At 56.8% G+C, this 14,840-nt stretch overlaps 2 protein-coding genes across 2 annotated transcripts; both read right to left on the bottom strand.

Annotated features, from left to right (window-relative positions):
• Positions 1-3,150: 3,150 nt before the first annotated feature.
• On the bottom strand, positions 3,151-8,939 carry LOC309349849 (alpha-internexin-like). Its single transcript, XM_081876175.1, has 3 exons — positions 7,783-8,939; positions 5,380-5,504; positions 3,151-4,310 (listed from the first exon to the last, which is right to left on the bottom strand). Exons 1-3 carry the CDS (start codon positions 8,800-8,802, stop codon positions 4,244-4,246), a joined length of 1,212 nt encoding a protein of 403 aa, XP_081732301.1. The 5' UTR covers positions 8,803-8,939; the 3' UTR covers positions 3,151-4,243.
• Positions 8,940-11,575: 2,636 nt separating this feature from the next.
• On the bottom strand, positions 11,576-14,597 carry TLX2 (T cell leukemia homeobox 2). Its single transcript, XM_081877500.1, has 3 exons — positions 14,167-14,597; positions 12,543-12,780; positions 11,576-11,952 (listed from the first exon to the last, which is right to left on the bottom strand). The coding sequence occupies exons 1-3, from the start codon at positions 14,564-14,566 to the stop codon at positions 11,733-11,735; spliced, it is 858 nt and encodes a 285-aa protein (XP_081733626.1). The 5' UTR covers positions 14,567-14,597; the 3' UTR covers positions 11,576-11,732.
• Positions 14,598-14,840: the final 243 nt, after the last annotated feature.

The raw sequence follows: 14,840 nt of genomic DNA, 5'->3' as shown, positions 1-14,840 counted from the left end.
GGAGGGCATTCCACAGGGCGGGCGCCACCACCGAGAAGGCCCTCTGCCTGGTTCCCTGTAACTTTGCTTCTCGCAATGAGGGAACCGCCAGAAGGCCCTTGGCGCTGGCCCTCAGTGTCCGGGCAGAACAATGGGGGTGGAGACGCTCCTTCAGGTATACAGGACCGAGGCCGTTTAGGGCTTTCAAGGTCAGCATCCACACTTTGAATTGTTCAGTCTTCAAACACTGAATTGACTCTTCAGGAGGCACCCTGAAGATTTGATCTTGTCCGTAATGCAGACACTGGGCAAGTTCCTCCAGAGAACTGGGGAGACCAAGTGCCTAAAAATCAGAGTTAGAAGAGATCCCAAGGGACATCTAGTCCAACCCCCAGAAACCCAGGAATCACAGCTATAGAATCCCTGACAGATGGTCCTCCAAACTCTGCTTTAAAACCTCCAATGAAATAGAATCATAGACTTGTACAGTTTCCAGGGAACTACAGTGGACTAGATGACGGGGGGGGGATTTCCAGGGATTCTATGAAACCCTGGAAAGCTGTTGCCTGCCAGTGTAGGCAGCACTGGGTTAGATGAGCCAATGACCCCTCCACTCTTTCACCTCCCCCTCAAACCTCGGGTTCAAGAGCCTCAGGCACACATAATTTCACAAATATTTATTGATCCGATTCTGTCACAGACATAAAATGGGAGCAGCTGGTGAAGCAAAGGGGACTGCAGGCCTGATTCTGCCTGTGTGTGTGTGCGTGTGTGCGCATTGTGTGTGTGTGGGGGGGTCTTCATTCCTTGTCCTTTGTATTTAGCTTCACCTCCCCCTCCCTTGTGCAAAAAGAGCCCCACCTGCCTCCCCCACCTAATTATGCCCTTTTAAAATGTGTTGAAAGATTAGTGGGTTTTTTGTTTTTGTTTTTATTATGTATTTTGTGTTTTTATATTACCGTATTGGCCTGAATATAAGCCGCACCTTTAAAATTGGAGGAGGGAAAAGAGAAAAATGGAATATATATATGCCACTGCATTCCTCGCTACTTCTGGCTCCATACTGGGAGGGAGGCCAGGGGAGCTGTGCTGTGTTGCCGGTGGCCTTTCCCTTTCCTTGCTCTCTCCCTTCCTGGACCAACAGAAAAATTATATAACAAAATTTAAAAAATCCCTTCCAGTAGCTCGAAAGCTCATACCAATGACAAACTTAGTTGGTCTCTAAGGTGCTACTGGAAGGTTTATTTAATTTATTTATTTTGTTTCGACTACGGCAGACCAACACAGCTCCCTACCTGTAACTTTATTGATATTGATATTGATAACAACAACGATAATCAGCCACCCCCTTTCCCGCAATCCAGATCCTTTGCTTGGATCTCCACAGCAGTTATTAGAGGCCAGCCCCTTTTTCTAAGGAGGCCCATCCCTACAGCCCAGCGCCCTGTTCTCACAGTGGCCGGCCAGATGAGGGAGCCCACAAGTGGGGCAACAAAAGCCAAAGTGGGGGGGAGTGTGCAAAAAGTGCTTTGGAGAAGGGAGATCCCAAGAATACAGGGTCCTGAGCCAGAAGCAGCCCCTACGGAGGGGGGGGGATGTTCCTTGACAGGAGGGGGCGTGTAGTGATCACGTGGGATTGCCATGAGGAATTGGAAAAAATATGGAGCCAGCCATTTGTGTCAGCAATGAAAGCATTGCATTGGCTGGGTTTGAGCCATTGGATATGATTTCTGATCAATCCACGCCTCTGCTTCCCTGTCCTATTTCTCTTGCTTGACAAGTCACATACACAGCCCAGCTGCCAGCTGCTTCCTCAGGCATCCTCAGTGCATAGAGACAGCAGATTACCTGGATGTAGTTTAACCTTTAGACAGATCTTTAAGGGCCAGGGAGAGAGTTCACAGGGAGATGGTGAATACTCTTTCCTTGCCATTCTTCCGTCCTCTCCTGTTTATGACCTTCCTAAAAGCATTCCTCTTCGCTTCCTCTTTTATTTACTCTGAATTGCATATGCATGCTCAAGTAGGAAATTAGCTCTTTGTAGTTTTAACTTTAACTTTGTCCCCACGTGGGGTTTTTTGAAATGCTCAGCAGAAATCTGATTGGTTCTTACGAACACTGTATAAAAGTTCTTTTGTGAATAAAACGACCTGGGCTGGAGTGTGGACAGGAATTCTTATTATACGCACCTCCCAGAGGAGGGCCAGGCTTGCTGGTTCAAGCCTCTGTGTGTATTCTTATTATCAGAGTCCAATCCTTCCTTTACTTTGGGAAGGCCTCAGGGATGGGAATGGAAGAGGCAGGGGTCTTTAGGACCACTGCAAATCCTGCCCCCAGCACACGTTATTGAGGAAAGGGGTGAGGTGGGGTGGGAACATGGTATCCAGGTTTGCAAGCTGCCTGTGTAGGGACCTGGGCTTCCCTGTGGAAGGTCAGCCTGGGGGGTGGAGGAGAAAAGAAAGGGGAGCTCTCCTCACCCTGCTGGGGTCAGCAGACGAAGGGGCTAAGGGACCTTGCAGGTTCCCCAAACAGCAGCCCCCTCACACTCCCTGCGTTAGGAGGCTGCAGCCTCACTGGTCTGCTGGCAGGTGTGGGGGCATTGTGGGAACAGAGGGCAGCTTCTCTTCCCAAGGGTGGGAGCTGCAGGCTTCCCAGAGCACCCCCGCTGTTGGGGTGCTTCTAAGGACACAGCCCCAAACAGGGCGGTCTGGGGAGCAGGCAGCCTCTCTCCCTCAGCCCCGGCTGCATTGCCTGGGAGGGGGCTGTGGGGGGTCATTGCGTGCAGTTTCACCCCCCAGTATCTGGAGGGGGCCAGGGTGCGTGTGTATATTTGAGGCTCTGGTCTCCCAGGGCACAGTGCTTGAGCAAGGGCGGGGGCAATGGGGTCATCCCACCCCCATTGATCTTGAAGGAGAACTGGGCAGAGGTGGGGCTGTTTATTCCAAGTTCAGGAGAGGGGAGGGGAGGGGAAATCCCAGGATATTATTATTATTATTATTATACCACCCTATATCTGCCCCATGCATGTATTCAGGGGGAGGAGCAGCTGCTTCCAACTTAGAAAGAACAGCAAGTGTTGAAAACTCCCTTTTCTCAAACCTTTGGCTCCCAGGAGCAAGCCTCAGTCTGAGGAAGGGCATGTTTCTGTTGAATACACACCATTAAAAACACTTTTTAAAGGTGGGGGTTCCCTCTTAAGAACAATCTGTGCCGTGTTTCTCTTCCACACTCAGTCTCAAAACCCCTTTAGCAGGTGAGCCACTTTCACCAACACATTATACACATTCTGCAAAATGAAAACTGTGTTTCTGTCCTCTTCCCTTTTTTGTCGTGTCTTTTAGATTATAAACCTGAAGGCAGAGAGAGACTGTGTTGGTTTTTTGTTTACAGATTTGTGACCAGTTCTGAGAGCCTTTTGCACCAAAGAGCTGGGCTGGATTAAGCCCTTGGCTAACGGCGGGGGGGGGGGGGGGAGAGAGCAGTACTCCACCCTCAACTCTGAACCCACACATATGAAATATTCTGAATAATTAAATGCCTTTCTTTCCCTGGAAGCCCTGCTAGGCCCCCCCCCAGTCCCAATTCTGGGCAGCCCCTACTGGCCCTGTTTCACAGTCCCCATGGCGTCCACACTGACTCCACCCACAGGCATCGGGGGGGGGGGAGCCATGCAGCCCTCAAAGGGGGAGCAGCAGTGCAGCCCCTCCCCCTTACAGAGACTCCTTCGCCCAGCTAATGGAAGGAGGCAGCCCCGACCTTGACACAGGCACCCCCCCACTATGCATCCCAATTAGCCCAGACCTTGCTGAAAACACATTAATTAAGTAGTACAAAACATAAGACCCCTCCGCAGTGCACCCAATTTCAGGTTGCAAGGCTGCTTGTTTCCTGCTTATTATTCTCCAAAGGTGAGGGGCTTAAAAGTGGGGGGGGGCAGCCTCACTGCAGGGGAAGGGGCTGCCTCTGGAGCCAGGAGGGTCACACACACACACACACACACACACACACACACACACACAGTGGCATCTTATGGCGGATGAAAAGATCAGAGCTGGATGAGCAGGAGGTGACGTTGGCCTGGGGAACCGGCTTCTCCACCCTCCCTAGAGCCATGGGGCGTGCCCAGTTCCAAGGCCAGCTGGGCACCAGCCCAGCCAATGAGGGCACAAGCAACTTGATGGGCAGGCAGGGAGGTTCAAGGGGTGAGGACGAGGAGGAGGGTGGTCATCAGAGGAGGTTCCTTTGCTCCCGACAGAACCATCTGTCACTTCATCAGGGGTGGCAAGGAGGAAGACGAGGTCCACCACATCTCCTCCCCTTCCAGCAGTTTCCTGAAAAAGAAGGGGGGGCGAAGGGGTTTACTACACCTCAGCCTCGGACAAGGAGCTCAGCCACAGAACCATAGCTGTCAACTTTTCCCTTTTCTTGCGAGGAATCCTATCCGGAATAAGGGAATTTCCCTTTTAAAAAGGGAAACATTGACAGCTATGCACAGAACACAAGCTTTGAATGCAAAGGATTCTAGATTATACAGAGTAGGCCAGAGCTTATTTTGGGGTTCAGGGCCAGATGAACTCCAGTCTCTTCTTAAGTGCACTATTTGAGGCTGTTTTAAACTTTGGCACACAGAAGGAAGAGGACGGGAACCAGATTCAGCCTTCTTGGAACAATCTGACTGCCCTGTCAGTTTGCATTTCTTAGTACATAAAGTATTGAGCTGATGTGTAGAGATATTTCCTATTCTAATTAATTCAAGAGGATCCTGGAAGCTTCTCTGTGTGAAAGAAACAAGCAGAAGGTTCATGATGTTTGGGTTATTGCTTCAGAGAAGCTTAGTACAGCTAGCTTAAACTGGTCCTGTTATATTTTTCTGTCAAGGTCATGCTAACTATAATAGTAAGGCCAGAAAACCAGGGATTCACTTTCTCTTTCTGTCTCTCTCTTGTTCTGGGTGGTGTTCTGTATATAGTATGCTTAGTGTTAAAGTTTAGTCTTCTTATAAGTTATTGTAAGTTTAAGTTTGCTGCAACTGGATTTCTTATGGACAGTGCCAATCCTGAATGTATATGGATTTGTGACCATTGTGCTCATTTACTAGCAGTAAAGGTCTGCTGGATGAAATATTCATTGCCTCTGGTCTATTTTTTGGGAATCCTGCAATGTGTTTAAGTTTTTACTCTGCTAACTCTACGTTGGAGTTCTGCTCTGGATCAATATTGAGTAGAATACATGACGCTTTCTCTGTTTGCCATAACGGAGAGCATATTTTACTGCCACTCATACACATGTGGGCAAAGGCATGGGCACCCAGGGAGTCAAGGAGAGCCAGCCCTGCAGCCTCGAGCACGGAGGTGCCTGATGGGGGCAGGAGGGGGTGGGGTTGCTGCAGCCCTTCCTTACCTGTAGGCAGTGATCTCTATGTCCAGGGCCATCTTGACGTTCAGCAGCTCCTGGTATTCACGCATGTAGCGAGCCATTTCTTCCTTGGCTTCTGAGATCTCCTGCTCCAGTTCTGCCACTCTCTCCTGGGGGTGGGGGTGGGGGTGGGGTCAAGGGAAAAGGGGAGACTGTAGGCTGGAACTGATGAGAGCCACCCCCTGAAAGCACAGAAGACCCCACCTCTCCCCCTCTCTCACACACAGCCCTGAACTACAGCTGGAAGCAGGAATTTCTCTTTTCCCATTCCTGCAAGACCGCCAGGACCGCCACCTCCAGAGAGATCACCACTGTTGCAGGAATTTATGTATAGGTTGGGGGGGGCTGCCCCTCCAGCAGATATCATGCACATGCAGCCCACTACCAAAATCAGCACAATTGCTTTTGTGACTTGTCCCCACAAAACACTTCACCACAGTTTCTTCCTATCCATTCCAAATGTAAGAATTCACTGATAAATATATCTCTGTACTGGCTCACTGGGAAAACTTCAGAAATTCCTATAGACATGTAAGCTCAGCTACTCAGCAGCCCCTCTGCCTGAGTGATAATTCCTGGCCTCCTGATACCTGAGTGCCAGACAGGTAGCCATGCCAGAAATAACAAACCCAGATGGAGACAAAAGGGTGTGATGAACCTGACTGAGAAACAGGGAAATGTAAATATCTCTTTTGTTTCACTTGATGGGTGTTTGGTGGAGGGCAAGGGGAACCATGGGGCAGGGTCCAGGATGCTCAGATTCCTGCCACCAGACCTCCCCTTTCATAATGTAACCATGATGTATGAGTGATGTAGTTTGGGGAGGGTGTAATATGGGGATTAGCAGCTAATAAAAGTTTGGGGGCTCTTTTGTTGGGGCTTCCATCTTGTTCCACCTGGTGGCAGGTGGGAGTCCTGTCGCGACAGTCTTCAATCAAGACCAAGCCTCCTGGCTGCTGTTTTGCTCTGGTCTTCCTGGCTGGGGTCCTTGTTTCTTGTCCAAGGGAGCCCTCAGATTTCTCCGTTAACACCCCCAGCCCACCACCCTGCAGTCCCTAAGAAGGTAGCTGAAGAAGGAAGGGTGGGAGGGGAGACACCAGCCTCTTGTACTCCCATAAAGACAGAATCGTAGAGTTGGAAGGGACCCCCAGGGTCATCTAATTCCCTTGTCCCCAGGATATGTGGAAGACCTCCCAGCCTCATTTCTCCCCTTGACCTCATTTCCTCCATTGACCTCCCCCCACCACACACAACCACCTGCCCTGCCCTTCTGATTTCTGCCTCTTTGCCCACTCAGCCCCTCTTCTTTCCTCCAGGTCCTGTGGGAGATTTCAGTCTCAGCCAAACTAGCCTCTCATTTCTCACCTTGGCTGGGCATTTAAAGGTTAAATGAAGGTACAGAAGCCCAGGCAGCATTGCAGGAAAGGGATGGGGGGGCGGCATTCAAAGCCAGCCAATTCCTAACCTAATAGCCACTTAATCTGCTACACATGCGAGGTTTAACCTGGCAGGCCTTCATCATTAAATCAATCTGCCTATTAATAATAGAGGAGCTGTAAGTGGTTGCGGGGCCATCCTGCCAGGGCACCTCTGCCTTCCCGCCCTCAACAAGCCAGTCCACAGAGGCAGTGCCATTCCCACGCCCTCCCGTCGCTCAAGAGCAGGAGCAGGACCTCCTGCACTGAAGAAGAGGCGAGTGGAGGCAGGAGAAGGACCCCCGCACCGTCACCAAACTCAGAGACCTGGAGAAAGAAGAACGCTAAAAGAAACTGGGCAAGGACATAAGAAGCGCCACACACCCTGAACAGGAGTCTGGCATAAGGAACCCCCTCCCCACTCATGCATCTGATGTGCAGCAAGGGAGACAGAGGGACAGGAGGAGGAGGGGGGCAGAGAAGAGAAGCTGCCTGGAAGACGAGAGCATCCCCAAAGGCTCCTGGAAGGAGGATCTGGGAGCCATCTTGGACCGACTCTTCAAACCTTTCCTCCAATGGCATCGACAGCTATAAAATGCCCCACAGAATTGTGCTGGCCGGAGATTTTGGCGGTAGCGAGGCTGAATCCGGAGGAGGCAGCAGAAGGGGAGGCCCTTCTAGAGTTGCCAACATGGCGCCCTCTAGATGCTGCTAGGACTCCATCTCCCAGCATCCCAAGCGTCAGACATATGGAGCCCCCCCTTGACTCCCCCTGCCAGATGAGCAGGATTCCCAGCCCTTCCGGCGGAGATGGGGGTCAAGTCGCCGCTTTCTCTTCCCCTGGAAGGACCCCAGGGCAGGCGCCGAGAGCACGAAGAGCGCCAAACGGAGCCCCCGCCGCGGCAGGAGAGGCGCATCAAGACCCGCGGGCTTGGAGACGAGAGCGGCGGCCCCCTAACCCTCCCGGCCTTACCTGGCAGCGGGCCACCTCTGCTCCCTGCTGGCCCTCCAGGCTCTCCAGCTGCTTGTGGAGGGAGTCGATGGCGCCGCGCAAGGTCTCGATCTCCGCCGAGCGGGTCTGCAGCAGTCGCCGGTACTCGACGGTCTCCTGGCGGATGCTGCGCACGGCCTCCTGGTTGCGGCTGGCCAGCTCGGCCACGGAGGCGAACTTGGAGCGGTACCACTCCTCCGCCGCCTGCATGTTCTTCGCCGCCAGGCTCTCGTACTGGGAGCGGATGTCCCGCAGCGCGGCGGAGATGTCGGGCCGAGCAGCCGCCGCAGCCCCCGGGGCGCCCTCCACCGCCACCCGGGTGGCCGCGGCCAGCTCGGCTTGGGCCACCAGCTCGGCCCGCTCCTCGTCCAGCAGCTTTTGCAGGAAGGCCAGCTCGGCTCGCAGGGAGCCGGCCGCCCCGTCGGCGTCGCAGGTGGCCAGCGCGGCCCGGGCGGCCTCTTCGCGCACGCGGCTCAGCGTCTCCTCGGCGTCCAGGCGCCGGCGCGCCTCCTGGGCGCAGCGCTCACGGAGCTGGCCGCAGGTGAGGCGCAGGCGGTCGCGCTCTGCCTCCAGGCGCGCCTTGTCGCCGGCCTCGGCGTCCAGCAGGGCTCGCAGGGCGCGCGCTTCTTGCTGGTAGAGCTGCGGCAGCCGCGCCGGGGTCCGCTGCTGCCGCCGCAGCGCCTCCAGCTCCAGCAGCAGCGCCCGGTTCCGGTGCTCCAGGTCCCGCACCCGCTCGATGTAGGTGGCGAAGCGGTCATTGAGGTCCACCAGCTGCTCCTTCTCCTGGGCGCGCAGCCCCAGCAGCTCCGCGTTCAGGTTGCTCACCTGCGCCAGGTCCAGGCGCTCCAGGGGGTCAGTCAAGGGGCCGAGCGCGGAGGCCGAGAGGCGAGCCGAGCGCCGCGGCCCCGGCGAGCAGAAGCTGACTCGGACGGAGCGCGCCGCCCCACCGCCACCTCGGTAATCCTCCCACGGCTTGCGCCAACCAAAGCCCTCGGAGTCCATGGTGGCGCCCGGAGGGACAGAGGACGCGGAACTGCCCTCCAAGCGCGGCGATCGGAGCCTCGCGGTGTCCCTGCCGCGCTACCCACTAGCCCTCCCGGCCCAGCTCTGCGCCAACTGCGAACTGCGGCAGAACGGGCCGCCTTTATATAGGGGCAGAGGCAGCCTGGGCAGCCAATCAGGGCGCGCTGCAGCAGGGGCAGGAGAATTCGCTGGTTCTCGGAGCAAAGCCGCTGGAAATGGGAGCGGGAGGGAGCCGGAAATCTTTTTGATCCCCCGTCTCAGATAGGACCCCTGCCGACCGCGGGCGGGCACGTGTTTCTGCCACCCACCCATCCTCAGGGAAATATCAAGCGCGTGAGGAAAGCGGAGGTTCCCTCTCCTGCGAGCGCCGCGGTGACATCCACGCGGCTTCTCTCGGCGCCTGAGAGGGGACTGCGGGCAGGGGGAGCCAAGAAGACCACCTCCTCCCTCCTCCAGGGCCGCCAGCAGAGGGCGGTGGACCCGCGGCAGGCAAGGAAGGGCGGGATGCGAGCGAGGGCCCTTAGGTGTCGCTCTCGAGCCGCGGAAGGAGCCTGCCTGCCTGCCTACTTCAGCCGCCCTCGGCCCCTGGTCAGTTCTACTGACCCGCCCCCTCATCACCTGGACTATGCAATGGCCCGCCTTGGGGCGAAGCCGGCAGGTGAGGCCTGCAGGAAACCTTGTTGGGAAGCCGGGCTGGGAAGAGAGAAGTGGCAGCCACGTAGCCCCGCCCACGAGCTGGATGTGCCGGACTGGGCGCGCTGGGTGCGGGGACTGGGCCATCATGATAAAAGTGTAACCACCCTGAGACCTATGGGTATTATAGGGCGGTATATAAATTCTATTATTATTATTATTATTATTATTATTATTATTATTATTATTATTATTATTATTATTATTATTTTATTATCACAACAAAAAGAGGAAGAGCCCTAGAGTTGGATCTGCTCCATCATCCTGTTCTCGCATCGGCCGACGCGAAGGCCGACAGCAGGGCCGGACTTGCGGGTCGCGGCAGCTGGTCTTCCTACTAGCCAGAGCTGCCCCGCTGTAGAGATAAGACACAGACCTGGCGGCTGGTGGCCATCGGTCCCTCCGGGTTTTCCGTGAGTGGGCGGGCTGGAGTGTGTGTCTTTAGCTTCTTCAGCTAGTGGGCAATAAGGGGCACAGACGCTTAACAAGGGGGTCGCTGAAATGCCGCAGTTGACCTAGAGACCCCCCCCCCCAGCCCCGTTTGCACCACAAACGAGGGGAACCGGGATCCCAAGAGCTCTCGTCCTACTGCTCTTTGGGGGGGTTGGACCCGCGCCTGTTTGGCCTGGAGATTCATGGCCCCTTGGGCCCTACCTCTGGGGTCTTCTTCTCCTGCGGCCCCTCACTGCCCCTGGTTCTGCCTCTGAGGGCCGCCGCAGCAAGGAGGAAGGCGAGTCCGCTTCCCTCGGGCTCGGCGGAGCCTCCAGCACCATGGACAGGTCCCGCTGCGCCCTCTCAGAATCCCGCGCTCGGCTTGCTCTGAGCCAGAGCCACGAGTCGGCCAGGTCAAAAACCTCACCGACATGGCGAGGGCGGCCTACGTGGAGCAGTCCAGCCCCAGTCCTGGGGCCAGTTTGCCCGACTCAATTCATCGCAGCCTGACCTCCAGCGACCACTCTGGGTGCGCGCGCAAGTTCTCCGCTAGGGGGCCCTTTCTGCAGGTTTCAGTAGGATGTTGACAAGCCGGAAGGTGTGCAGAGGACGAAGAAGGGTCTGGAAACCAAGCCTGATGAGGAAAGGTTGAGGGAGTTGGATATACAGTGGTACCTCGGGTTACAGACGCTTCGGGTTACAGACTCCGCTAACGCAGAAATATTACCTCGGGTTAAAACTTTGCTTCAGGATGAGAACAGAAATCGGGCTCCAGCGGCGCGGCAGCAGCAGGAGGCCCCATGAGCTAAAGTGGTGCTTCAGGTTAAGAACAGTTTCAGGTTAAGAACAGACTTCCAGAACGAATTAAGTTCTTAACCCGAGTTACCACTGTATTTAGCCTAGAAAAGAGCAGAATTGCCCTCCTCCACAGTCACTTAAGGACACACCGTTCATACTCATGGAAGACCATCTTACTCGGCTGCGAGTATCTCCAAAGAAGAAGTGTGCATGCACACGAAAGCTCATACCTAGAACTAACTCAGTTGGTCTTTAAGGTGCTACTGGAAGGAATTTTTTTATTTTGTTTTGACCATGGCAGACCAACACGGCTACCTATCTGTATCCAAAGAAGAAGCAGCTTAGAAAGGGGCAGAGGGAGAGGTGATGTGATGGGCCAAATCCCTAAGGGATAGAAGAGGGGGCCAGCTTGCTTTCTGCTGCTCCAGGGGGAGGATCCGAACCAACCGATTCAGAGGGCAATAAAGGAGACTCCGACTAACCAATGGGATGAACTTTCTGCCAGTAAGAGCTGTTGGGCAGTGGAACAGACTCCCAGGAGAGGTGGCGCCTGCCTTGGAGGTTTTTAAGCAGAGGCTAGATGGCCGGAGATTTAGGATCCCTGCATTACAAGGGGTTGAGCTAAATGACCCTTGGGTGTCCCTTCCAATTCTACAGTTCTGCGATTCTATGAAGCCCAATGCTCAGGGCAGGTGGTTCAGGGAGGGGAACACAATGCGCTTGCAACAACCTTTCCGCCGCCGAGGAACAGCTGGATTGGATCCCGGAGAGAGACTTTGACACTTTATTGTGGAAAGAACCAGTCACTATAAATTAGCGGCGGGGCGGGGGGAGTGGGGCAGAGGAGGGGGCGGCTGTCTGGTGATGCCTCTCCGGGGTGAGGTCGCAGCACCGAGCGGCGCTCCGCGTGAGGAAAAGGCTTTTCGGCCAGTCCGGGGCTCCCTTCCGCGCCCCTGAGCTGGCGCTCCGGCTCTCCGGCTCTCCGGTCACACCAGGGCCGCCGCCCCGGAGACGGACGTGACCTTGTGCTCCTCGGCCCAGGGCTGCAGGTTCTGCAGGGCGAAGAGTGAGGAGTTATGCAGGCAGAGCGGGTCCTTCGGCGGCGGCGGCTGCCCCAGGCTCTTCTGGAAGGCCTCTTGCTGGAGGTGCAGCATCAGCCGGTTGGCTTGCTGGCGCTCCGCCTCGCGCTCCTCGGCCGTCTGCCGCCTGGTGGGTCGGGGGAGAGGGAGAGGAAGCGGGGGGGCGTTAGCGGCAAGGACGGGCGAGCGAGGAGCAAATGGAGGAGGGGAGCGCCTCCCTTTCTGAACAAGCAGCACTGGCAGGTGAGGAGGGGTTGTGTCTCTGGCGATCTCCCACCTGACGCCCCCTCCCACCTGCCTGGGTCTCTCTACATCCCGCCTCCCACCCTCGTAGCGCTTATAGTGTCCGGAGCGCCTCACCTACATTTCTCGCTCATCCGTACAACAACCCTCAGAGGTGGGCCGGTATTATTATCATCACGACCATTTTGCAAACAGGGTGGGGCTCCCCGCTCTCCTGAGGACCCTCCCCCACTACGGGGTTCATCTGGGATCTGCGTGACTTGCAGCCTTTAAAGTTCTCATTAATTTATGGCCAGATAACCATCTTGTATTGTTGAGTATTTTACATTTTTTTCTGGTTTTAAATTGTTTTATGGGCTTTTTTTGGGGGGGAGGCTACTGTAAAAAGCTAATGATAAATGAAAATCATCATCATCATCATCATCATCATCACCACAGTCACGACGGCAGCGACCCTCTCTCCCCGCCTCGTACCTCCACTTGGTGCGGCGGTTCTGGAACCAGGTCTTGACTTGGGCGTCGGTCATCTTGAGCGCTTTGGCCAAAGCGGCTCGCTCGGCGGATGCCAGGTACTTCTGCCTGTGGAAGCGCTTCTCCAGCTCGCAGATCTGCGCCCGGGAGAAGGAGGTGCGCGGCTTCTTGCGCTTGGGCGGCGTGCGGTTCTGGTAAGGGTGGCCTATGCGCCGGGCGACGGAGAAAGGCGGCAGGGCGGCTGCGGGCAGAGCAAAAGAGGACGAGCCTGGTCATAGAATTATAAAACTGGAAGGGGAGCCCTAAAGTTCATCTAGTCCAACCACCTGCCTTGATCAGGGCGGTGGTGGAGAAGTCTCCCTCCGGGGACGCCCTTCCCGGGATCACCGACCGAAGGGATCGCATCCCCCACTCAGACCCTGACGTTCCTGCGGCTCAGCTGGGAGAAGAGTCTCACCAATCCCTCTCGCCTATTTCCCAGGTCGGAGACGTTTGGACGACCTCTAGGGACCCCATCCCGCCAGGGGGCAGCCGCAGGGACCCCTCCCGTCTCAGTGTGAACTCTGGAGATCCAGGCTGCCGTCGCCCCCACCCGCCCAGAATGCCAGCGGCAGGAGAGAAGGGCGCAGCACAAGGTGGGGGCGCCCTCAACCTGAATCCCGAGGAAGGAGTCGAGGTGGGAGGGAGTCCCGCGGGTTCTTTCTGATATCATCCCCGCGCCCGCCCCGCTCATCTCCTGTCCCTCTTCCTGGCAAGGCAGGAGGGCAGGGAGGGGGCAGCCGCTTTCGCTCCCGCTGTATCTTCACAGCAGTGCGAGCCGGGACCAAACCTTCCCCCCTCCCGCTCCCCCGGCTCCCCACTCACAGAGAACGGTCGGAAGTCGCAAGAGGTGGAGCTGGAAGCGAAACTCTTTTGAAGGCGGTTGGCCTAGCAGGTGATCCTTAAGTTCCCTTCTAAATCTATAATTCTATGAAAGTCTCCGCCAACTGCGAGGCGAAGAGGTCTCCCAGTGTGGGGCGAGGGGAGGCAGAGGCACTGCAGAGCCAGACGGAGATTTGTGGGAAGGGCCCACCGACAGCCTTGCCGTACAAGCCTCTCTGCAGCCTTCCTCTCCCGTCTGGCGAAAGTTATTGCGGAAACCTGAAGATCGCGCTCATATTCTCCTGCCCCTTTCGAGGAATTCAGGTGTTAAAAAGGTTTGGGGCAGGAGAGACCCAAAATGCGGGGAGCGCTCTGGGTTCGGCAACTTCCTTTTGGGGCTGAGCCCCAGGAAGTCTTGGCTCAGATCCAGGCACTTCTGGGCAGGGGTGCCAACTGGAATAAAATATAGGGGGGGGGGTTGAGGTAAGCCCCGCCCTGCATAACTGATCACATGACGTGGTGCACGCACACCATTTCGATGGCAATGTCCACCAACTTTGGGGGGCGCCCCCCTCAAATATTTTATTGGGGGCCCGAAGACCCCTCGACCCTTGGGAGTTGGCTCCTAGGCTTCTGAGGAAAGCTGAACAGGGGAGACTCCGCGCGCTGGAGCACCGGGCTCCCTCTGGTAGACCTCGACGCGGAGTGGGGGGGGGGTGCCTCAAGTCTGCGGGAGGGCCCTACCCTCGTGTGAGGCTGTTCTCACCTGCGATCCGGTCCTTGGTCAAGCGCCTGTTGCTCTCCATCCAGGGAAAGGGGAGGCTAGCTGCCCCCGGCTGGGGATGGGCCGCTGCGGAGGGCACCGGCCTGTGCGCGGGCACTCGGATGACGCCGCCGCCGCCGCTGCCGCCAGCCGCTGCTCTGGGAAGGCCGTAAGCACCCAGCGAACAGGCCGGGTTGTATTCTGCTCCGTAACCGCCGCCGTAAAGCGCCAGGTCGGGCTCCCCGAGGGCCCCGACGGCAGCTCCGCAAGCGCCTTGGTGCTGCTGCTGCTGCTGCGAGCAGCCGAGGATCTGGTCGATTCCGAAGCGGATGGGCTCTTGGGGCGGCGGCGGCGGCGGCGTGTGGACGGTCCCCTCCAGCAGCTCCAGGCCCGAGGGCTCCATCCTGCCCTCCTCAGCAGCAGCGGCGACTCAGCTGCCGCATGCCGGCGCCCTGCTCCGGGTCCGCGCAGGGGCACCACGCTCTCGCTGCCTCTTCCAGGGAGCCTTCCCCGACGGCGCGCCCCGGACGGGCCTCGCAGAGCTCACTGCGAGGGCGCATCGCCCCGCGGTGGCCCCATGAGGGGCGGCCGGGTGGCCGAGCGGCCCCTCCGACGGGCGCGGAAGCAGCGGCGCTCTCTCCCGAGGCTGGGCGCGCTGCCGCCTCTGCTCGGCGGCT

This window comes from Podarcis erhardii (genome assembly GCF_964252035.2).
Source record: "Podarcis erhardii genome assembly, chromosome: 9".
In the NCBI taxonomy this organism is placed as follows: Eukaryota; Metazoa; Chordata; class Lepidosauria; order Squamata; family Lacertidae; genus Podarcis; species Podarcis erhardii.
Note: the sequence above shows the minus strand (reverse complement) of the source record. Positions and strands in the feature narration are given on the sequence as shown.